Here is a 24,210-nt window from a genome sequence, read left to right as displayed (position 1 = left end):
GGGACTTGTTGAACTATAAGCCCAACCTCAACCTGAGAGCACATTGCAGGTGATATTCGTTGGTGTGGCTGGCTGCAATTGACAGTACATCAGGATGGTACAGCAAGTGGTTGGTCTGTAGCCCAAAGGCTGCTGCATCTTCCAGTTTAGAGCAAAATCAAGGCTAGTCGATGATTTAATAAAGAGATAAATATAAAGTCCAAGCTGTACAGTCTGTCACAAACCCTGCAGTCCAATTTGTGCAGGCCGAGTAGATATCCGAAATTAATCTAGTCCCATTTGCCAGCATTTAGACCATATCTCCCTAAACCCTTGTATTCATACACCCATCCAGATGCCTTTTAAATCTTGTAACTGTACCAGACTCCCCACTTCTTCTGGCAGCTCATTCCATTTACACACCAACCTCTGTGTGAAAAAGTTGCCCCTTTAAATCTTTCCTCTTTCACCTTAGATCTATGCCCTCTAGTTTGAGTCCCCTACCCTGGGGGAAAAGACCTTGGTTACTGATCCTGTCCATGTCCCTCATGATTTTATAAACTTCTAGAAGGTAACCCCTCAGCCTCCGATGCTCCAGGGAAAATAGCTCCAGCCCCTCCCTGTGGCACAAACTCTCCAACCATGACAACATCCTTGTAAATTTCTGAACCCTCTCAAGTTTCACAATATTGTTCCTATAGCAAGGAGAAAAGAACGGAATGTCGTACTCCAAAAGTGACCTAGCCAATGTCCTGCACAGCTGCAATGTGACTTCCCAACTCCTAGACTCAATGCACTGACCAATAAAGGCAAGTATACCAAACACCTTCTTCATGACCCTATCTAGTTGTGACTTCACTTTCAAGGAACTATGAACCTGCACTCAAAGGTGTCTCTGTTCAGCAATGTTCTCCAGGACTTTACCATTAAGTGTATACGTCATGCCCTGATTTGCCTTTCCAAAATGCAGCACCTCACATTTATCTAAATTAAAATCCATCTGCCACTCCTCAGCCCACTGGCCCATCTGATCAAGATCCCTTTGTAATCCGAGGTAACCTTCTTCACTGTCCATTACACCGCCAATTTTGATGTCAACTGAAAATTTATGAACCATATCTCCTTTACTCACATCCAAATCATTTATATAAATGATAAAATGCAGTAGACACACCACCAATCCTTGTGTCATACTGCCGGACACAGGCTTTCAGACTGAAAAGCAATCCTCCAACACCATCCGTCATCTCCTGCCTTCATGCCAGTTCTGTATCCAAATGGCTAGTTCTCCCTGTATTCTTATAATATGCAAAAAAAACAACTCGATAAATTGCAAAATCATGCAGGTTCAGTTGAAAAATTGCATTAAAAGCATTTCTATATGTTGAAGGCGTGTGCAAACGTGTGTCTACCATATATATCCCCATAAAAGTCAATCGTGTAAAAGGTGACCCCAATGTATGGCCTTAAAAAAGTCACTATTCACATGCTTGTGAGAACAAAAATATATTGATCCTGGCTCTTCACTGATCAAAGCCCAAACATTTCAGAACCAAAGTAATGTTAATGAATCTACTTAATTGCAAGCATACAGATATATTGAAAGTGCACTGGCAAATAAATGATTAAAACATTTACAGATTTAAGTATTGTTTTTATTTAAATTATGAAAGTGATCAGATTATTAGTGATTAGATTATTATTAATATAAATTCTTTAGTGTTGTTAGCTTTTGTTTTATTCCATTGTCTATTTTGGATTTTACTTTGGCTAAAACCAATAATATCTCAATGCTTCAAATACATTATCTGTCCACCCCACGACTTTTGGCCTAAAAATGTGGTCTCAAAAATTTGACTTTTACACGAGTATATATGGTATATGGAAAACAAATGCTAATCTCCTCTATGGAATCTTTGCAGAAAAAAATCTAAGTGTGATGACAGTGCTGGCGAAGAACAGCCTTTTAATAAGAACATAGTGGAAACATCAGACAGGAGCTGCTTCTGTGGAAGCTAGCTAGACTGGACCTGCATGCCTCTAACATATTAATTCTACGCTGATCATACATTTTAACAAAGCCCTTTTCTTTAGGCAGTTTGAAAAATATGATTTGTGAGATGGTTAATTTAAATAAAAGCAAAGTGCAACAATCTTGACAATATTATACATTCTTACTTTATGTACAATATACCATGGAGAGCCCTATGATTTGAACATCAATATCCTATGTGAATACTTAACCGCAATTGAGTTTTCTCGTGTTTAAACAAAAAGTAAACATTCCACCTTGAGGCAGTTCCGACTTTGTATCAAACAAAGAGTCTAATTATTTTTCTTTAATGATAAATACAAACATTAAAAAAGCAACAGTGCAACCCTTCTGCACAAAAATATCACTAAAGGAAGGAATCAATTCTGCTGTTTAAATTGCTGCCAGTTAATCCCTTTAGGATTTAACGTTTCTGAACATTTCATATACATGAATTACAGATAGTGCCTGGTGAAAAAATGCTCAATATGGTTATCAGATCTATCAAGCATAATGTACAATTATTCTTAAATTTTGTATGTTACTAGCTCCAATCTAATCAGGTACTTGAATTTCACAAGACAAATCAAGTTCCTGTTTAAGGAGCATCTTGTGCAACATTTCTTAAACATGTTTTAGCACTTGAAACGTCAATGTTTAAAGTCAGTTTCTTGCATGCAAACGTGAAACATGCAGAACCTGTCCAAATATATTTACAGTATTTTGTAGCAGCTGTATGAATTTACTTAGAATATAATTTACCACCTCAAATAAAGTCAAGGTGACAACAATCTTCTTTAATGTTGTTTATTGGTTCAGAAATAATTAAGCCCATTTTTGTGCATGATCCTTTGTTATCTGTGCGCAAAAGCTACACCAGTTGTGTAGGTTAAATCAAGTGCTGCTGATCCCTACAGCTTTTCTTTTGTTCCTATTGACAACCACTCTGCTGTGTTAAACAAGAGCTAGTTTTAGCAATTTGAGATGTCTCAATTCTTCTTGGCAGAATTTGCTTAGTGATTTTACATCATAGCATGTGTAGTGCCAATGTACCAGTGTTTGAGTACAAAGCTGTAAAGTATTTAAATCTTATGTAAAATAATCTAGAAAGACAAAAAACTTTACAATCAGTCAACACACAGCCAATTGGAACCAGTTCTTTAAATCATGAAATATCTACTGAACATAAATAATACAGCATTTCCAATAGAGACAGTAATAGGAAATTATTTGTTGCACGTCCTTCGGTAGAAAGGGAAAGAGAGCCCTTTGCAGATGCTCAGCTGTGAAACTGTCATATAAAATGTCCCATGGTATAGCTGTTTCTATTTCTCGTATAAGCAGATCATTCATTAGACACCTCAGTGGAATATTGTCTCTAGACCTTAAGATCAGAAAGTTAATTTTCTTCTTAGTCAAGGTCAATGGGATTGACATCTTCTGGTCCTTCTCCATCCACTTCATCTTCCTCTCCCGTACCCATCAGACTGTTCAAAAGGTTACCTGCCAAGGGAATTTAAAGACTATAAAAAATTCAGTACACTGTAGAGAAAATATAATGCTTTTGTCTCGACTTTGGTAGCAGTCATTTCCCTTTGGATGATGACCAAAACTGTATAAAACTGCATAAAATTCTGACGGTTCAGAGGTTATATTATTCGAAGTGTCTATAATCTGTTGAAAATCTTACATCTGCATTTCTGGCATCAATATTTTTCATTGTAAATTTTCATCTCCGAAAATTATTATAGGAGCTGCCTGGTGGAATTTGCCATTTTATTATCATGCCCTCCCACCGATGATGATAATGTAACAAACTGTTGCAGTCACAACTCTTCTAGATGGCAAAGAATGAGAGGCTGAATATTCCAGGGCCGAGGTATCTTGCCAAAACTAATCTTCCAAGGGCTGCAATCTGTGTTGCTTCTTTGAGCTGAATGAGATTGTATTAGTGACGTACTCGGGGCTGTAGAGGTGATGGCCCCCAGATTGGGCATCAGTTTTTGTAGGCAGGCTTTTATCGCTCACAAAAGGTTAAGTGCCCCAACAGCAGCTTATCAGCTGCCTAGCTGCCACACAGTGTGGTCAGGGTTACCCCAAATGATTGGGGTGAGCCTACCTCTAGTTTTCTAGTTCTTCAATAGAGCCATTGCTGCCCTGACAAAATCCAGACTGTAATTGTGTGTCCTTAAAGAACAAGCTTTTGCAATCTCAGGCAGATTAATTAGGAAGGGACGCAAAACATTTGCAATGGGAGGGGAATCCTTTTCTAGATTGTTAAAATGTATTTCTTGGTAGAATCACAAACCATACTTAATCAGTTCAATAGAGGTTGCACTGTCAATCTCTTTACTGGGACCAATGGAATAGCTGGAAGTCTATTCAACATGGTTAAATTCATCTTAGAAAACATGTAGAATCTATGATGAAACTATCTATAATCGGTGATGACCACACCCTTCTCTTTAATTCCCAGAATTGATTACCATGTAAGATTTGCTTTCAAATTAAATCTTATATCTCTGAGGCGCTATATAAGACTGATTATTCAAAAGTGGGCTAATGTAGTACTGTCTTGGTGTCCCTACCTCTAGGCCAGGAGACCCAAGTTCAATCCTGCCTCTTCCAGGGATGTATTATAACATATCAGAATAGGCGGATTTAAAAAAAACACCATGGAAGACTACTGTCATGCAGTGCCATTGGTTCTCACCTCTGAGCCAGGCAACCCGAATTGAAATCCTATCTACTCTGGAAGTGTTTAATAATGTTATTAAATAGGTTGATTAATAATATCTAACAATGCCAGAGTAACTTCTTAACCCAATCAGCAGAATTCTAACTGGCTATTAGTATCTTATTCCTTAAAGCTTTTTGAAATCTTAGGCTTTTATTATTCCAACTGACCCTGTTTAGAGGGTCACAATGCAACTACTAGCCATCCAATCAAACATGGTATATGTTTTGGACGGCACGGTGACACAGCGATTAGCACTGCTGCCTCAGTGCCAGGGAGTCGCCTTTGATTCTAGCCTTGGGTGGAGTTTGCACATCCTCCCAGCTTCTGCATGGGTTTCTGCCACGTACCCCAGTTTCCTCCCACAGCCCAAAGGTGTGCAGGCTAGGTGGATTAACCATGGTAAATGCAGTATTACAGAGTTAGGGTGATGGCTGGGTTTGAGTGGGACAGTCTTCTGAGGGTCAGGAGAATTTAATTGCCTGAATGTCTCTATCCACTTTGTAGGGATTCTATATTGGAAGGCTCATTCAGAAGGTCAGGAGGAATGGGATACAGGGGAACTTAGCTGCTTGGATACAGAATTGGCTGGCCAACAGAAGACAGCGAGTGGTAGTAGAAGGAAAATATTCTGCCTGGAAGTCAGTGGTGAGTGGGGTTCCACAGGGCTCTGTCCTTGGGCCTCTACTGTTTGTAATTTTTATTAATGACTTGGACGAGGGAATTGAAGGATGGGTCAGCAAGTTTGCAGACGACACAAAGGTCGGAGGTGTCGTTGACAGTGTAGAGGGCTGTTGTAGGCTGCAGCGGGACATTGACAGGATGCAGAGATGGGCTGAGAGGTGGCAGATGGAGTTCAACCTGGATAAATGCGAGGTGATGCATTTTGGAAGGTCGAATTTGAAAGCTGAGTACAGGATTAAGGATAGGATTCTTGGCAGCGTGGAGGAACAGAGGGATCTTGGTGTGCAGTTACATAGATCCCTTAAAATGGCCACCCAAGTGGACAGGGTTGTTAAGAAAGCATATGGTGTTTTGGCTTTCATTAACAGGGGGATTGAGTTTAAGAGTCGTGAGATCTTGTTGCAGCTCTATAAAACTTTGGTTAGACCGCACTTGGAATACTGCGTCCAGTTCTGGGCGCCCTATTATAGGAAAGATGTGGATGCTTTGGAGAGGGTTCAGAGGAGGTTTACCAGGATGCTGCCTGGACTGGAGGGCTTATCTTATGAAGAGAGGTTGACTGAGCTCGGTCTCTTTTCATTGGAGAAAAGGAGGAGGAGAGGTGACCTAATTGAGGTATACAAGATAATGAGAGGCATGGATAGAGTTGATAGCCAGAGACTATTTCCCAGGGCAGAAATGGCTAGCACGAGGGGTCATAGTTTTAAGCTGGTTGGTGGAAAGTATAGAGGAGATGTCAGAGGCAGGTTCTTTACGCAGAGAGTTGTGAGAGCATGGAATGCGTTGCCAGCAGCAGTTGTGGAAGCAAGGTCATTGGGGTCATTTAAGAGACTGCTGGACATGCATATGGTCACAGAAATTTGAGGGTGCATACATGAGGATCAATGGTCGGCACAACATTGTGGGCTGAAGGGCCTGTTCTGTGCTGTACTGTTCTATGTTCTATGTTCTATATTTCTGTAAGAATATACTTCAGACATCTTTCTGTGTTTAAAGAATGGAACATAACCTAGCTTAATCTTTAATCCATCAAAAAATATTTGATTCTGTCAGGTAGTCATTATTTAAGAGCTTTAAGTACTTAAAGTCTTAAAGTCCCTTGGAACCTTACCAATATTCTTAGTTTATTTTGAAGATCATACACTGAAACACTATTTAAAATTCAAAAGTCTTGCTAAAGGGTTATACTCAATGGAAGTACCCTTTTTCTAACAGAATCAGATTCCCCAAGATATATTCTAGTACTAATGTAGTTTTGATAATAAGTGTTGCATTAGCTGAATATTTTCAGTGGCTAGTTAACAATCACATAAATCTTTTCTGCCCTTTTTTTAATCAAAGATCAGAGCATTACATCAGACCAATTAATTCAATCTAAATCTTTTTCAATAACAGAGCAAAAATGACTACTTTCGTGGTACCAGTTATTTGCCAATATATCTCTGAATTCAGTCTAATGAAATGTCATGAATAACCAGTAGGCAGCTTTCCTCTTCCACCTGTGAAACAGAACTTCACTTATCAGCATTCTTCAATAGCCATTTGACTGAGGGAGGAAGTGTTGAGCAATGATGTCTCATCACACTTTCACATATTTTTGCTTTGTGCTAATACTAGCAAACTCATCTACCTATCACAAACTGAATCAAAAGTCAGTCATTTTGTTTCCGTTGCAATACAAAATTATTCCATGTCTCTTCAATCTTACTCCTTGCTGTTGTTTTCTCCCAACAGAAGTAATCCCTTACCAACAATGTCAGCCCTCTCCTATCTACCTAACTTTTATTTAAAAATTATTCTTCAGAATCTTAGATCAATATCACATCAATGTTTCACTTGTAGACATGTGACAGTTAAACGAGTGACAATAATGTTCACATAGTACAGGGTAACTCAAACCTGCAGTCTATTCAAAAACTTTCTTGCATTAAAGTAAAAGCATCATCTTTAATCAAACTCATTATATTTATGTTTTTGCCTAACCTGAAAATCATTTACATTGTGTTCTAATTCCATCACATCTCCATCTAGATCAAATTCAAATTAATTGATTTTCTGAGATAAAAAAGGGTATGAGAAAGCAGAAGTAATAAACAAAATGACATCAAAAATGCTGATTTGTTTAACTGTTATACCAAACAAATATCACCAATTTTTCAGCTTTAGAACACTTCTATTGTTGGCAATTCGTTCTTCACACTTTCCGAAGTCTGTGTATAAATTTCCACATTAGTATTGATGTGAAGGAACTTGAACTTTGAAATGACATTCATTTGTCAAGCAACACTTGAAAGAGAGGCAAAGCTTTGTTAATAGAGATGGTCATACATCAGTCTTGTTTAGTATTGTACAATGTGTATACTTAAAGCAGTGTCAGAACTGGTACAAAGCAGTTAGCTGGTCCTCCAAAATCTCTTTCAATCCAAATAACCTCAGTTTGGCAGAGATTCTCCTCTCCATGCTTTTGAACATTTAGATTTGATGGATGCAATTTTTCCCAAGCTGGTCCATTACAGGTGAAAGATAAACCATGCATAATTCTTACATTTATTAATCATTCAAGTTTTGTCATAGTGCACTGACCAGACCCATTCCATGATTATCCACTCCTGCCTTGCTAACCTCCCAACAAAACAACAGCAGACTCTGTGCAATGTGAGAAAGCTATAAGAACACTATACTTTTTCTTTATTTACTGATGAAGTGGTATATTTTTGAAGCAAAAACACTTGACAGATGCTGTGTTACACTTGGCAGCCAGAAGAGATACATCGTGCTGGTCACACTGGTAAAGTCCATGGATGTTTTTCAAAAATTTGTCCATGGGATGTGAGCAGTACTGGCTGGTCAGCATTTAGAATCCATTCCTACTTTCCCTGGAACTGTGTAACTTGATAGGCCATTTCAGGGGGTAGTCAAGAGTCATATTGCTGTGGGTCTGGATTTAGGCCAGACCATGTAAAGAGAGATGTCTTTCCTTAAAAGATGTTAGTGAAACAGATGGGTTTTTAACAATTGACCTACCATTGGGTAAGCTTCTAATTACAGTTTTTGGTTAAGTTTTCATCCCACTACCAGTTCTATCCCTTTTTCTGAGACATTGTCCCATGTTGAATCAGCTGGTTTAAAACTTCATAGGTGGCAAAGATTGTTGACTTCCACTGCAGTGACATCATTCATGATACCTGTTTTAAACCATCTACTAATAAAATCCTTTTCCAAGCATTCACCCCCTCTACACTTCACTATTCCAATGCTTGGCTGGCTGTTCCTCTCATCCTCCACCCTTCAGAAACAAGAGCTCACTCAAAGCTCTGATGTCTGCATCCCATCTTGCATTTAGTTTCATTTAACATTCATTTCTGTGCTTGTCTCTTATACTGGCTCCAGTCCTACAATTCTCTTAAATTCCCCACCTCTGGCCTCTAATGCACCCCAAAAATTAATCTGTCTTTCCACTGGTGGTATGTTTTCAGCTGTCTAGGTTCCAAGCTCTGGTATTCACTCCCCAATCTCTGTATGGCATCAAGGGTATTCCAACATAGGAATAATGCAGACAACAAAACAAAAAAATGAAAGCCTGACTTATGGCACTGAGGATAAATTGGTAGGATTATTTATTCTTGAGAAGTGACGATTCAACAGAAACACAACTTCTTCATTTAATATTTTTAAGTCAATAATTAGTTGAACCTGATCATTTCAAGATACACTTTTTAGATGGTAGAGAGTAAGTCAGGCATTTTCTTCATCAGGGCTGCTGCCAATGGACTCAATAGTTCAATTCCTCTATCACAGTATCTGCAGCGTATACTACACGTAGGTTGCAATGTTGCGTGTCACCAATGTTACATCAAGAGTACTTCTCTTTGCAAGGATCTCAATTATTCAGAAACGTTTTTGGGAACACTATCACCTATTTTCATGTTTCTCCTGGAACTATTCACAATCTTGATTTGAAGTTGAACTAGCAGTGTTTGTTCACTCTTGCTACATTAATATTTCTGAGCTAATATGCTTGCAGAAACATTATCATCACAAGACAGCACCAAGTTAAGGCCCATTATCATGTGCTCGGTGCAATTAGGATGGGCAATAAATATGGACATTACAGCATCACCCACATCTCAAGAACCCTAAGACCAAGGACCAGAATAAGGCCATCCAGCCCATCAAGTCTGCTCTACCATTTGATCACAGATGATATATGTTTCTCAATCCCATTCTCTTGCCTTCTCCCTGTACTAATCAAGAGCCTTTTTATCTCTGTCTTAAATACATTCAATGACTTGGCCTCCACAGCCCTGTACTGCAATGAGTTCCACAAATTCAATACCTTCTGGCTGAAAAAAAAATCACCCCATCAGTTCTAAGAACAAAAAAATCAGTTTTAAAAATTACATGAGACTACAATAAGTTACAGCTGATCAAAATTGTTTAAGTTCACTCCAGATTTGGGCATTCATAGGCTCTTCAATCTCAAACACAGGAACAACTGTTGTCCTTTCAGCCCCTTGAGCTTGTTCCACCATTCAATTGGATCATGGCTGAACTTTACCTGAACCTCATTTATCTTTATTAACAAAAAATCTATTGATGTCAGCCTTAAAAATTTCGAATGACTCAATATCCACAGCCCTAACAGAGATTTTCAGTTTATGCATGGAATAAAAATGCTTCCTAATTTAAACTGTAAATGGTCCAGTTCTCATTTTAATCCTGCATTTTGTTGTTTAGACTGGCTACCTGAAAAAAGATCATTCTGTCAACTTTTAAAATGATTAAAGGAATTTGATAAAGTCTTGATTAGATCATCATTTGAACTATTACATTCAAAGGAATAAAAACCTAATTGGATGGAACTGTTAACTCAAACTTTTTATGATCCTCAGGGCACAGTGCCATACAATGACTGATACAAAAAGAAAAATAAATCACACTGGTACTGAGATTAAACTTCTGGGAACAGATGACAGCTCAACTCCATCTAACCTGTTGGTGTTTGTTGTTAAGAGTTTCCCTGAAATGCAAATAGACAGTAATTGTCTTAAACCTTGATGAGCACAAAAATCAGAAATTATATCTTCGGAACAAGTTATAATTTTAGGCGGAGTACCCCTATTGACAGGCATCCAGATATGATTTGTTTCCTAAATTTCTCTGTCTACATTTTAGTAGCCACAATGTGGACGTGCTGCTGTTGTACTGGGATGACAAATTCTGAAGTCACACAACACCAGGTTGTAGCCCAATAGGTTTATTTGTAATCACAAGCATTCAGAGCGCTGCTCCTTTGTCAATTGAAGCGGCTTCATGAGGACTTCACCTGACGAAGGAACAGCACTCCGAAAGTTTGTGATTTCAAATAAACCTGTTGGACAATAATATGGTGTTGTGTGACTTCCTACATTTTAGTAACTAAAGTAGTAGTTGTCCATACAAATATTGAAAATAATTGAGCTAAACACTGCATAAGGAAATGTTGGGCTCCATGCTTAACTTACCTAATAAGCCCCCATATGAGGATGTCTGTCTTGGTGCAACTCCGAAGAAGATCTGACCTATTCGATCGAGATACTAGAATTAAAAATATTACAAAATTAAAAATTTAAGACATAATCTGATGAACACCAAGGAAAGAAAACAAAAACCATGAAGCAATCAAGAACAATTCAGACAGATGAGCTTCTCTTAAATGAACCCACACTCAAGTCTATTATAGTAATGCTCTCTCAATGGTTAAAGTAACATCCTTATTAACACAAATACAATTTTCATGTACACATTTTGATTTCCCACACATCTCTGTATGGAACTCTGGACAATAAAAATAATTGAATTAGATTAGGAAAATAAAAAACAATGCATTTTAAAAGTTCTATGCTTTGCTATATTGGAAATAATCTTCAAAACAAAATGGTTATAGATAACCTAACTTAACAACATTATCATTTAGCAGGTTGAATTGACATTTCAGCCAGTGTTTACTGGCAGCTAATTTTCATTGGATTGCGTTCCAGGAGGGTCATCAACATGTTGAGTTTGTAAGAATACAAAGAAAGTTGCATAATGTATTGCTGCAACAAAAGGTCAGTGAAAGGCAGACATCAGTTTTTTGGGGCAGTGATTTTTTTTTATTGTAATGAAATTAACCCACCCTTAGGACTCCCTGGATGTTATACCTCTCTCATCCATAATAATTAAAACTTAATGTGCAACTATGTTTAAAGCTTTTCACATCCATTCTGTGTCTCAATGGCATTTTTAATTTCTGCCCAGCAGTTTTTAAACTTCAGTTAATTCACCACAATCTCTCTTTGCGTCCCCCTCACCAACACATTTTCCATAACTCATTGGAAGACTCAATGTAATATATTGTCGTTGCTTCAATTGCGTCCACATTTCCTCATGACTGAATGGTTGAGTATGGCAAGATGATTACAAAGTTACTTTAGTTAGCCATAACAAAATAAAGGTCAAGTGGTGTAAATTAGTCTTGTGCAACCTTAGTTTCAACTGCCCTTGATTTATTTACTCAAAATAACATCACGAAAAAAATTAGTCAGTTTATCAACTTATATGCACAGAAGCTTAGACCGTAAGGCAAATAGTGGAAAAATGAATCACTTCAGGAAAATGTTTTATTAACGTCACTGCAAGTTGTAACAAATCAATAAAATAAATTTAACATAGTTAACTCATGAGTGACTTTATCTATCAATTGCTCAACTGTAGAGAAAGACTTTCACCTTGACCAATGTGCGAGAAAATTTTAAAAACAATGCACAGAAACCTTCCCAATGGTGTTCTTACCGTTAGTCTTGGCCACAATACTGAATTAGCAGAATGACAGCACTAGAGCAGTGATTTCAGGCTAAAAGGAGTTTCTACGAGATACACACTGAAAATTCCCATGTATCAATTTGCTCTAGTTGTATTAAAACTTACTTACCACCATATAGTCCTCATTCAAATAGTGTGACTCCTCCATACGCAAATGGGTATTTGCTTCCCTTTGCTGCCTGAAATGTGTGAAATGGGAGAGAAAGGAAATAAGGGCTTCCTAATCCTCTTCATTGTGCCTTTCCCTACATTGATATTGTGGTCCAACTTTCAATTTTATCAGCTCTGGGATTTCAAATAACTTGCAACGGCAAGTGGATTTCAGCCTGTCGTATCTATGCCAACTCTTCAAAAATGCTATTCATTTTTACTTGTCTGCTTTCTTCAGCGCTACAAAATGTTCCCTTTTCAGACGTACGTCCAATTTCACTTGAAAGTTACTGATGAATCCACTGCCGCTGCCCTTTCAGGAGGCACATTCCAGATCATGACTTGCTGTGTAAAAATGTTTGTGAAGACCTTTGCGCTACAGGGTAAGCTAACAACTTTCTTCAGTTGTTTCTCTGCGACCAAACATAAATACATAAATTCATACTGGAAGTAAATTCTCCACAAAATGGTAGGGTGAACTGGGGAAAGACCAGAAACAAATAAGCTCTTGCACGTCAGGCTAGATGAGTATTGGCCTGTAATTACTGGAGGCAGCAAAATGAAAAACACCAAATCACAAAAGAAATCTGTTTTTTGATCTTTCCTCATGCCTAACAAAATGCAATAGCTAATAGATTTAAATGGATTCCAGTTCAATTTTGTTCTGCCCATATATCTTCGCCATCACTTTTGGAAATTCCAGAACAACAAAGGGTGTCCATCACATACCCTTAATTTTGGCCTTTGCATTATGAAATTAAATGCTAATCATGGCAAACATTTTTGAAGGGTGAGCCCACGTGTCCCTCTATTAATTACCTGCATGTTACTACTAATACATTATGAAAAATGGCATTAATATTAATGAAAATTTATTGCAAATGATGAGAATTAAAAAGGATGCATAAATGTAACTGACCTTGAGATTTCAAAAACAGAAACTTATGAACTTGTCATCCACTATGCAGTGATTTAGAAAGACTCCTTGCTCTACATTGCATTATATTAGTTTGGAAATTCTAAAATAATGCTGCATTTCTGGAGAGAGAAAGGATGGAGGGATATCCTGACAGTACAGCAGTAGTTGAGTAAGGTAGAGTTTCTTTGATAAAGAGATCATGATAAATTATCAGGTGCTTCTATAAAAGCACATTGCGCCACCTAAAATAAAACGCTGCACGGCTGCAAGAAAATCACATGATACATGGCAATAATTTCACTAAAGGACAAAAAAGCTACCGGTATGAGGAGGATCAGGGATGCCTGATTTTCTCTTTTCTCATCAAGCATTACATAGGTGAACTTCCATTTGTGAGGGGATGAGACCTGAGTAGGACATAAGAACATCAGTCCCAAAAGTACTCAAACCACATGCAAGCAAGCAAACTGTCCAATAACTGCCCTTGAATTTGTGGTGAACTCAGCAACACACTGTAGTCCTTACAATGGTGAATACTTCCATTCTGGTGTCATAAATGACATTAAATCGATGGTGGTGGGTGGTGAAGAGAAGTAGGAATATATTTTATGAATATCTGAAACTGATCATTTACTTGATGATGCACAAAACTATTTCCTCACTATCCTTCTTCTCAAAACAACACTTTCTAAAGTGACTCTGCCGAATGGTTTATAAGGTTGCAGGTGCAAGTTTTCTTAAAGTTGTGAATAGCTCAGATTGATTTAAATTTTCCTATTTCCATCCTGAAACTTAACAAGAGAACAATTTAAAATGTGAATCTTGGATCCACCCCACTTGAATAAATACAGCAGGAGAACAGTAACTCACCTCAATGTACATTGGATCTCTTTTTAAAGATGGTTGATACTGTTCACATAACACTGTAAAAACGGTTAACTTCCCCCTTCAGCGAAACAAAAACACAACAATTATGGCACTGAACAAGTTTTAGCATTTTAAAGCACCGATAATTTTCATAGCAAAACAAAACTTACCCTTCAACAGCAAGTAATAAGAACCAAATAAAGTTTAACAAGGGCTGTATAAACGGAGGCCCCTTTTCTATGGAGGGATGCTTCTCTGTGTAAGTTGTGAAGACCAGCGATGCAGTGTTTTTATTTTTTAAGCAGAGAAACCTGAAAAAAATTAAGAATGCTCAGAAATGACAATTTTATTCATCTGTGATAACTTTGTAACAAATGTAAAGAAAACTACAAATGTATAACACACAGACTCAGACAACATATCATTTTATGCAATGTCAGTGGTGGCTCAGTTGATGGTCTGGAACCAAGCACAAACATCAAGACAGAAACTCCAGAGACATACTCTGGGAAAGCTACAATGTTAGAAGTACCATCCTTCAAATGAGATGCTAAAGCACAGCCTCTTCAAGCCCCTCAGGTAGATGCAAAAGATCCCATGACATTATTAAGAGGAGCAGGGTGGTTAACCCCAGTATCCAGGCCAATCTACACCTCAAAAACAGAATATCTGATTATCATGTTGTTGGTTATAGGAACAAGATGGCTATCTATATTAAAACAGTGAATACATTTCAATGTTCAATTTCATTGCAAAGCAGAAGTGCTATTGAAATACAATTCTTTCCTTCTTCTAATATTTGATTTGACTGCATACTACAAAAAGCAAAAGATTTCTAACTTCTTAAATGGCTGAGAAAAATTACAACCCTACTCATAAATGTAAAGATAACACTTGGTTTGATTAGGGATATCTATGGATGTGTAAAGGTTATTTTCTTTCTATAACTGAAAAAAATTGTACATTCCAAACTCTAAGAATATTAACTCTATAAACAGATGGATGAGTGTTCTGAATAAAAAAGTCAAATTTATACTCTGGAATTAAGTAAAGCCATCCCACCAGCACACTATTAGGGTTATAAACAAATTTGAAACTTTGATTGAAGCGGAGAATAACTTCCATATGTTCATTTGAAAGTGGCAAGTAAAAAAATCTAGAAGTCACATTAGTTCATGGTTCTGAAACAGTAGCTCATTGAAACTCCACTGACTGGCATCATGTGTTAAACAAGAGAAGAGTGTACTCAAAGTAACGTAGGTCTCTGCCACGCTGTATTTGTTCAACGTTAATACAATTGCATAACTTTTCCATGATGTTTTTCACGGTCAGGTTAATGCTTTGTAATAATCAAAGATAAAAATGAAAATACTTTTACTAAAAGCTTCGAACTCACTGAGGAGGCTTCAGGCCAATCTATATCCAAAAAAAAAATCAGCTCTGAAAATACTCTTCACAATTTGGTGGTTGTGAAAAATTGCAACACAGCAGTTAAAGCAATTCACAACATTCTAAAACAATCAACAACATCTGAAAAAAAACAAACCAAACCAAAGAAGAAAGAAAAATAGAAAACAAAACAAAAAATCAATTCATCCTGTTTGCCAACGTTAACAAATGTTTTTAAAAAATTCCAAGAACTGACCTTAACCAAAATCTAATCAGTTATTCCTGAGGACACACCTAAACATGAAGCAAATTTCATTCAAACTCATCCAAAGAAACAAAGAAACCTACAGCACAGGAACAGGCCCTTCGGCCCTCCAAGCCTGCGCCGATCAAGATCCACTGTCTAACCTGTCATCTATTTTCTAACGGTCTGTGTCCATTTGCTCCCTGCCTATCCATCTGTCCAAATACATCTTAAAAGACACTAACGTGTCTGCGTCTACCACCTCCGCTGGCAACGCGTTCCAGGCGCCCACCACCCTCTGTGTAAAGAACTTTCCACGCATATCTCCCTTAAACTTTCCTCCTCTCACTTTGAACTCATGACCCCTAGTAATTGAGTCCCCCACTCTGGGAAAAAGCATTTTGCTATCCACCCTGTCTATACCCCTCATGATTTTGTAGACCTCAATCAGGTCCCCCCTCAATCTCTGTCTTTCTATTGAAAATAATCCTAATCTACTCAACCTCTCTTCATAGCTAGCACTCTCCATACCAGGCAACATCCTGGTGAACCTCCTCTGCACCCTCTCCAAAGCATCCACATCCTTTTGGTAATGTGGCGACCAGAACTGTACACAGTACTCCAAATGTGGCCGAACCAAAGTCCTACACAACTGCAACATGACCTGCCAACTCTTGTACTCAATACACCGCCCAATGAAGGAAAGCATGCCATATGCGCCTTCTTGACCACCCTATTGACCTGTGTTGTCACCTTCAGGGAACAATGGACCTGAACACCCAGATCTCTCTGTTCATCAATTTTCCCTAGGACTTTTCCATTTACTGCATAGTTCGCCCTTGAATTTGATCTTCCAAAATGCATCACCTCGCATTTGCCCGGATTGAACTACATCTGCCATTTATCTGCCCAACTCTCCAGTCTATCTATATTCTGCTGTATCCATTTGCTTTGAGATATACTGTCTACAGGCAAACAGGGGCAAAAAAAAAAAACACCTATCCACCCTCACCGGCCAAACTTATAATTACAAAAACATGGTCATGATTTAACGTGCAGCAGACCAGGCACCTCTATCTCCAAACAAATGAAAAAACATTAGGAATGCAGAAATCACAAAGCAAATATTTGTCAAAACTGTTCAGAACACAACTCTATGACTCAGTTGTATCAGAGATAATGGGAACTGCAGATGCTGGAGAATCCAAGATAACAAAGTGTGAAGTTGGATGAACACAGCAGGCCAAGCAGAATCTCAGGAGCACAAAAGCTGACATTTCGGGCCTAGACCCTTCATCAGAGAGGGGGATGGGGAGAGGGTTCTGGAATAAATAGGGAGAGAGGGGGAGGCGGACCGAAGATGGAGAGAAAAGAAGATAGGTAGACAGGAGAGTATAGGTGGGGAGGTGGGGAGGGGATAGGTCAGTCCAGGGAAGACGGACGGGTCAAGGTGGTGGGATGAGTTTGTAGGTAGGAAATGGAGGTGCGGCTTGAGGTGGGAGGAAGGGATGGGTGAGAGGAAGAACAGGTTAGGAAGGCGGAGACAGGCTGGGCTGGTTTTGGGATGCAGTGGGGGGAGGGGGCATGCTGGGCTGGTTTTGTGATGCAGTGGGGGGGTGGGGACGAACTGTGCTGGTTTTGGGATGCGGTGGCGGAAGGGGAGATTTTGAAGCTTGTGAAGTCCACGTTGATACCATTAGGCTGCAGGGTTCCCAAGCGGAATATGAGTTGCTGTTCTTGCAACCTTCAGGTGGCATCATTGTGGCACTGCAGGAGGCCCATGATGGACATGTCGTGTTTATTGCAAACCGAGCGGAGGTGTTCTGCAAAGCAGTTCCCAAGCCTCCGCTTGGTTTCCCCAATGTAGAGGAAGCCACACCGGGTACAATGGATACAGTATACCACATTGGCGGGTGTGCAAGTGAACCTCTGCTTAATATGGAAAGTCATCTTGGGGCCTGGGATGGGGGTGAGGGAGGAGGTGTGGGGGCAAGTGTAGCACTTTCTGCGGTTGCAGGGGAAGATGCCGGGTGTGGTGGGATTGGAGGGAGTGTGGAGTGAACAAGGGAGTCACGGAGAGAGTGGTCTCTCCGAAAGGCAGACAAGGGTGGGGATGGAAAAATGTCTTGGGTGGTGGGGTCGGATTGTAGATGGCGGAAGTGTCGGAGGATGCTGCGTTGTATCCGGAGGTTGGTGGGGTGGTATGTGAGAACGAGGGGGATCCTCTGGGGGCGGTTGTGGCGGGGTCGGGGCGTGAGGGATGTGTTGCGGGAAATGTGGGAGACGCAGTCAAGGGTGTTCTCGACCACTGCGGGGGAAAGTTGCGGTCCTTGAAGAACTTGGACATCTGGGATGTGCGGGAGTGGAATGCCTCATCCTGGGAGCAGGTGCGGTGGAGAAATTGGGAATAGGGGATGGAATTTTTGCAGGAGGAGGTGTATTCTAGGTAGCTGTGGGAGTCGGTGAGCTTGAAATGGACATCAGTTTCTAGCTGGTTACCTGAGATGGAGACTGAGAGGTCCAGGAAGGTGAGGGATGTGTTGGAGATGGCCCAGGTGAACTGAAGGTTGGGGTGGAAGGTATTGGTAAAGTGGATGAACTGTTCGAGCTCCTCTGGGGAGCAAGAGGCGGCGCTGATACAGTAATCAATGTAACGGAGGAAGAGGTGGGGTTTGGGGCCTGTGTAGGTGCGGAAGAGGGACTGTTCCACGTAACCTACAAAGAGGCAGGCATAGCTTGGGCCCATGCGGGTACCCATGGCCACCCATTTTGTCTGTAGGAAGTGGGAGGAATCGAAAGAGAATTTGTTGGGTGAGGACGAGTTCGGCTGGGCGGATGAGGGTGTCAGTGGATGGGGATTGGTTGGGCCCGCGGGACAGGAAAAAGCGGAGCGCCTTGAGGCTATCTGCTTGAGGAATACAGGTGTGTAGGGACTGGATGTCCATGGTGAAAATGAGGTGTTGGGAGCCAGGGAATTGGAAGTTCTGGAGGAGGTGGAGGCTGTGGGTGGTGTCACAGATGTAGGTAGGGAGTTCCTGGACCAAAGGGGAGAAAATGGAGTCCAGATAGGTGGAGATGAGTTCGGTGGGGCAGGAACAGGGTGAGACAATGGGTCGACCAGGGCAGGCAGGTTTGTGGATTTTGGGAAGGAGATAGAAATGGGCCGTGTGGGGTTGGGGAACATTAAGGTTGGAGGCTGTAGGTGGGAGGTTCCCTGAGGTGATGAGGTCATGGATGGTACTGGAGACGATGGTTTGGTGCTCAGGGGTGGGGTCATGATCAAGGGGGCGGTAGGAGGAGGTGTCCGAGAGTGGGCGTCAGGCCTCAGCGATGTAGAGGTCAGTGCACCATACTACCACTGCGCCTCCCTTGTCTGCGGGTTTGATGGTGAGGTTGGGGTTGGAGTGGAGGGCTGCCCGTTCTGCAGGGGAGAGGTTGGAGTGGGTGAGAGGGGGGACCACCGCATCCCAAAACCAGCACAGTTCGTCCCCTCCCCCCATTGCATCACACAACCAGCCCAGCTCGTCTCCTCCCCCCTCTGCATCCCAAAACCAGCCCAGCCTGTCTCCACCTTCCTAACCTGTTCTTCCTCTCACCCATCCCTTCCTCCCACCTCAAGCCGCACCTCCATTTCCTACCTACTAACCTCATCCCACCTCCTTGACCTGTCCGTATTCCCTGGACTGACCTATCCCCTCCCTACCTCCCCACCTATACTCTCCTCTCCATCTATCTTCTTTTCTCTCTATCTTCGGTCCGCCTCCCCCTCGCTCCCTATTTATTCCAGTTCGCTCCCCCCATCCCCCTCTGATGAAGGGTCTAGGCCCGAAACGTCAGGTTTTGTGCTCCTGAGATGCTGCTTGGCGTGCTGTGTTCATCCAGCTTCACACTTTGTTATCTATGACTTAGTTGTTGTGAGAAAAGAAATATCAATGGAAGTAAGTTTCTCTTCACATTTTCGGACAAACAGGTTAAATAGCCTCTCTTTGCATTGCATTCATAGTTCTATCATTATTGACTATTTACGCTCAAAATAAATACTCAAGCATAATTAACTACGTGCATCTGAAAACAGCATTGAAAAGCTTTCCTCCATTTTTTTTGGTCCTCTCTTGAACATGTCAACTCTCACATGGATACTGCTCAAATGGCACCAACCAAAATGGAATCAAATTACTTTTTGATCCAAAGGCTTTAATTTAAAACACAAACAGAGTGGTTTACTGTTTTATTGTAGAAGCAGCTCAGTGCTCTTTATTGCTTTGCTATTTTATAAACTGTGTAGGTGAAAACGCAAGTATAAGTATAAACAGTTGCAGCATGTTTACTTTTCTATACATTTCTTTCCAAATAGTTAGCTTCAATTTAAACAAGGTCAAAAGAACGGCAGATGCTGTAATTCCAGGACAAAAACAAAAGTTGCTGGAAAAGCTCAGCTGGTCTGCTGCATCTGTGAAGAAAAATCAGAGTTAACATTTCAGGTCCGGTGACCCTTCCTCAAAACAGTTCAAAGGAAGATCACCAAACCTGAAATGTTAACTTTGATTTTTCTTCACAGATGCTGCCAGACCTGCTGAGTTTTTTCAACAACTTGTTTTTGTTTGTGATTAAAACAAGGCTACTTGAGCAAAGATTTTCAAATGGATTATAACAAGAAACGTATTTCTAGAAATACCATTAGAAGACTTTTGTTTTGCTGAAGACAACATGCTGATGAAGCTTTTCATTTTGCACTCATCAGGACATCAAGCTTCAAAAGAAATAACAATTCATACTGCATCAGAAAATGGGTGTTGTTTGGTTGACAGGTGGACTGATTGATCAAGGTGCGGCCATGGAAGCTTCCACAAGGAACAACCATCATCCGTGCTTTTGCTTAAATTCTTTTCTGAATTTAAAAGAGACTCAGTGGATTCATCTGTCTAAACATGTTTAGGAATGCCTTTTTAAAACTCCAACAAAACACTCAATTTCGAAAGTAAACGAAGGTCATTGAAAACATCATGCTCCGTGTCTACATGCCTTTTTGTTTGTTGCTTTTATACTTCCAAGTGCCCAGTAAAAAAACTAGAGAAGTTAGTCCAATTATGGAGTACAGTAAACTACTTCTTGCTTCAATCTTTCTTTTGTTAAAAGATAAAAAAACTTTGCAATTGGCAAGCACTACTACAAATGGTCTTGACGAATAGTCAACTCTCAACAGAAACCTAGATGCATCATATTAAGCTTATATTAGTTAATAATATAAATACAATATTATAATATACAATAAATCCAACTATCTGGAAGCATTATTATAGTACAAGGAGCGCGCATTGGTCTTGTTTACCAAATACTTACTGTAAGACTGCCTGTGCAACAAACATGTCCACTTCATTCCGGTAACCCTTTGACGCAGAGTATTCTACTAACATATTTGCACAACCCTCCCCATCTGCTGAATGAAGGAAGTGATACCGAGATTCACTATAGTTTTGCTCTGGAAAGAGATGCAAAATCATTGTATGTAAAGCAGTGAAACGGAACATAATTTACCAGTATTGACAACATGAACTGAATGCCCTTCTTCTGTGTCATTAATTTTCTAAGCTTCTATTAGAAGGATGTTTGGCTGATTCTCTAAGCATACAATGAATTAAAAATCTGGTCAAATTACTAAATACATCAATTCAGCAAAACATGGTAGTGTATTTTGCCAATGAAAGGGATAGCAGCCAATTTTATCACTGCATTGGTAGTCAACATATACTTTTGAAATGAATCTAACAGAAGCAGTTCTAGAAATGTCAAAATTCTAATCAACTGTTTTTCCTTTCAGTACACAACGACAAGCTTTGGAAGCAAAACAGAAATATATATTGTAATGAAACCTAGACAGCCAAACCAAATCAGACTTGCTGCCTCTGTATTCATAATATACTAAAATTACAACCTTCAAATTTCCTCAAAATTGACTTCAATGTTTCCCAACCAGATTTTCGAATAACCAATCCCCGACACTACAAACATTCAATTCCATACACTGGTTTGTACCTTAAATCAAAAAACTTAGCAATTTATTAACAATACAGCAATTTTAACAGGGTATATTCAACCATAAAGTAATCTAATTGGTCTTTGTTCTTAGCCCCATTCACAAAGACAGACAGACAAACAAGCAGTATTAAGGGTCACTAACAGAAAATATCGGAACTGGCCAGATAACTTATGTAGTTTTCACAATGCATCGTTCCATGGGCACAGAGAATGGTTTCTTTGTGAATTTCTTAACATGGTGATCATGGTCACTTTTGTAGTTCGCTGAGATAAAGCCAGTAATACTTATAACTTTTTTTTTTATTCTCTGAGCTTCCAAGAGGTGATAAGAGAAGTTAGACAGGGAGCTTTCAAATCTTCATGCTGTAGTATCAACAGCCAGATTCCTTTTTCCAGTAAACATGGTCCAAAATCCCACTCAAACTCTGACCACTTCCTGACAGACAGTCCATCTCCATCTTCCCCATAAGGTCCCAGCTACCATTTAACATCTGCTGTCTACATGAGCACAAGGTTTTTGCCCAATTTTCTGGAACTAATTTCCACCTACTGACTTCGTTAATAGTCAACTTCTACTGTCTGTTTAAACGTAATGCTCTTCCTCAGTGACTAAGTGTCTATAGAATCCCTTCAGGAACCTACTTTCAATTAACTTCCATACCAGGCCTCATTAATAAATAAAAAGTTGTTTGGTCTGTTTTCATTTTAACAGTGTGTTACCGACAGTTCAAAAACCATCTTTAGCTCACAGTTCCCAGTTCATAGCTCCAAACCAAAATTCATAAAATAATAAAATAAAAATACTGAATTATCAGCCAGGGCTCTAACAATACAATGACTACTTTTTGTGAAGGGTGATGCATATAGACTTTAGCATGCTCTTCCTTAAAGCAGTAAAATGACTACTGAACTTATCATCCAGTACTTCAGGCCAATCAGGTTATAATTTTGAAACCTAGCTTCACATTGGCTTGGAGGTGTATAAGACATCGGAGTGGAAGTAAGGCCATTCGGCCCATCGAGTCCATTCTGTCATTTAAATCATGGCTGATGGGCATTTCAACTCCACTTCCCTGCACTCTCCCCGTAGCCCTTGATTCCTTCTGAGATCAGGAATTTGTCGATCTCTGCCTTGAAGGCATCTAACATCCGGCCTCCACTGCACTCCGTGGCAATGAACTCCACAAGCCCACTACACTCTGGCTGAAGAAATGTCTCCTCATTTCCGTTTTAAATTTACCCCCGCTAATTTTAAGGCTGTGCCCACGGGTCCTAGTCTCCCCATCTAACGGAAACAACTTCCCAGCGACAACCCTTTCTAAGCCATATATTATCTGTAAGTTTCTATTAGATCTCCCCATAACCTTCTAAACTGTAATGAATACAATAATCCAAGGATCCTTAGCCGTTCATCGTACGTTAAACCTATCATTCCAGGGATCATCCGTGTGAATCTCCGCTGGACACGCTCCAGGGCCAGTATGTCCTTCCTGAGGTGTGGGGCCCAAAATTGGACACAGTATTCTAAATGGGGCCTAACTAGAGCTTTATAAAGTCTCAGAAGCACGTCACTGCTTTTATATTCCAACTCTCTTTAGATAAACGACAACATTACATTCGCTTTCTTAATCACAGACTCTATCCGCAAGTTAACATTTAGAGAATCCTGGACCAACACTCCCAAATCCCTTTGTACTTCTGCTTTACGAATTTTCTCACCATTTAGAAAATAGTCCATGCCTGTATTCTTTTATCCAAAGTGCAAGACCTCACATTTGCTCACGTTGAATTTCATCAGCCATTTCCTGGACCACTCTCCTAAACTGTCTAAATCTTTCTGCAGCCTCCCTACCTCCTCAGTACTACCTGCCTGTCCACCTAACTTCGTATCATCAGCAAACTTCGCCAGATCGCCCCCAGTCCCTTCATCCAGATCATTCATACATAAAGTGAACAGCTGTGGCCCCAACACTGAACCCTGCAGGACACCACTCGTCACCGGTTGCCATTCCGAAAAAGAGGCTTTTATCCCAACTCTCTGCCTTCTGTCAGACAGCCAATCCTCAATCAAAGCCAGTAGCTCACCTTTAACACCAGGGGCCCTCACCTCGCTCAGCAGCCTCCTGAGAGGCACCCTATCAAAGGCATTTTGGAAGTCTTGATAGATAACATCCACTGGGTTTCCCTGGTCTAACATACTTGTTACCTCTTCAAAGAATTCTAACAGGTTTGTCAGGCACGACCTCCCCTTACTAAATCCATGCTGACTTGTTCTAATCTGACCCTGCACTTCCAGGAATTTAGAGATCTCATTCTTAACAATAGATTCT

The 24,210-nt window shown here is 40.0% G+C and overlaps 1 protein-coding gene across 1 annotated transcript in view; it reads right to left on the bottom strand.

The window, feature by feature from the left end:
* Window positions 1-1,928: 1,928 nt before the first annotated feature.
* Window positions 1,929-24,210, bottom strand: part of get4 (guided entry of tail-anchored proteins factor 4) — a 48,547-nt gene continuing 26,265 nt past the window's right edge. Inside the window, exons 5-9 of the mRNA XM_048552577.2 lie at window positions 21,185-21,323; window positions 14,382-14,522; window positions 14,215-14,290; window positions 10,937-11,009; window positions 1,929-3,514 (exon numbers count right to left, since the gene is read on the bottom strand). Coding sequence (XP_048408534.1) covers window positions 3,423-3,514; window positions 10,937-11,009; window positions 14,215-14,290; window positions 14,382-14,522; window positions 21,185-21,323 — 521 coding nt within the window. The 3' untranslated portion in view covers window positions 1,929-3,422. The remainder of the gene's footprint in view (window positions 3,515-10,936; window positions 11,010-14,214; window positions 14,291-14,381; window positions 14,523-21,184; window positions 21,324-24,210) is intronic.

Source organism: Stegostoma tigrinum, chromosome 23, assembly GCF_030684315.1.
Source record: "Stegostoma tigrinum isolate sSteTig4 chromosome 23, sSteTig4.hap1, whole genome shotgun sequence".
NCBI lineage: Eukaryota > Metazoa > Chordata > Chondrichthyes > Orectolobiformes > Stegostomatidae > Stegostoma > Stegostoma tigrinum.
Note: the sequence above shows the minus strand (reverse complement) of the source record. Positions and strands in the feature narration are given on the sequence as shown.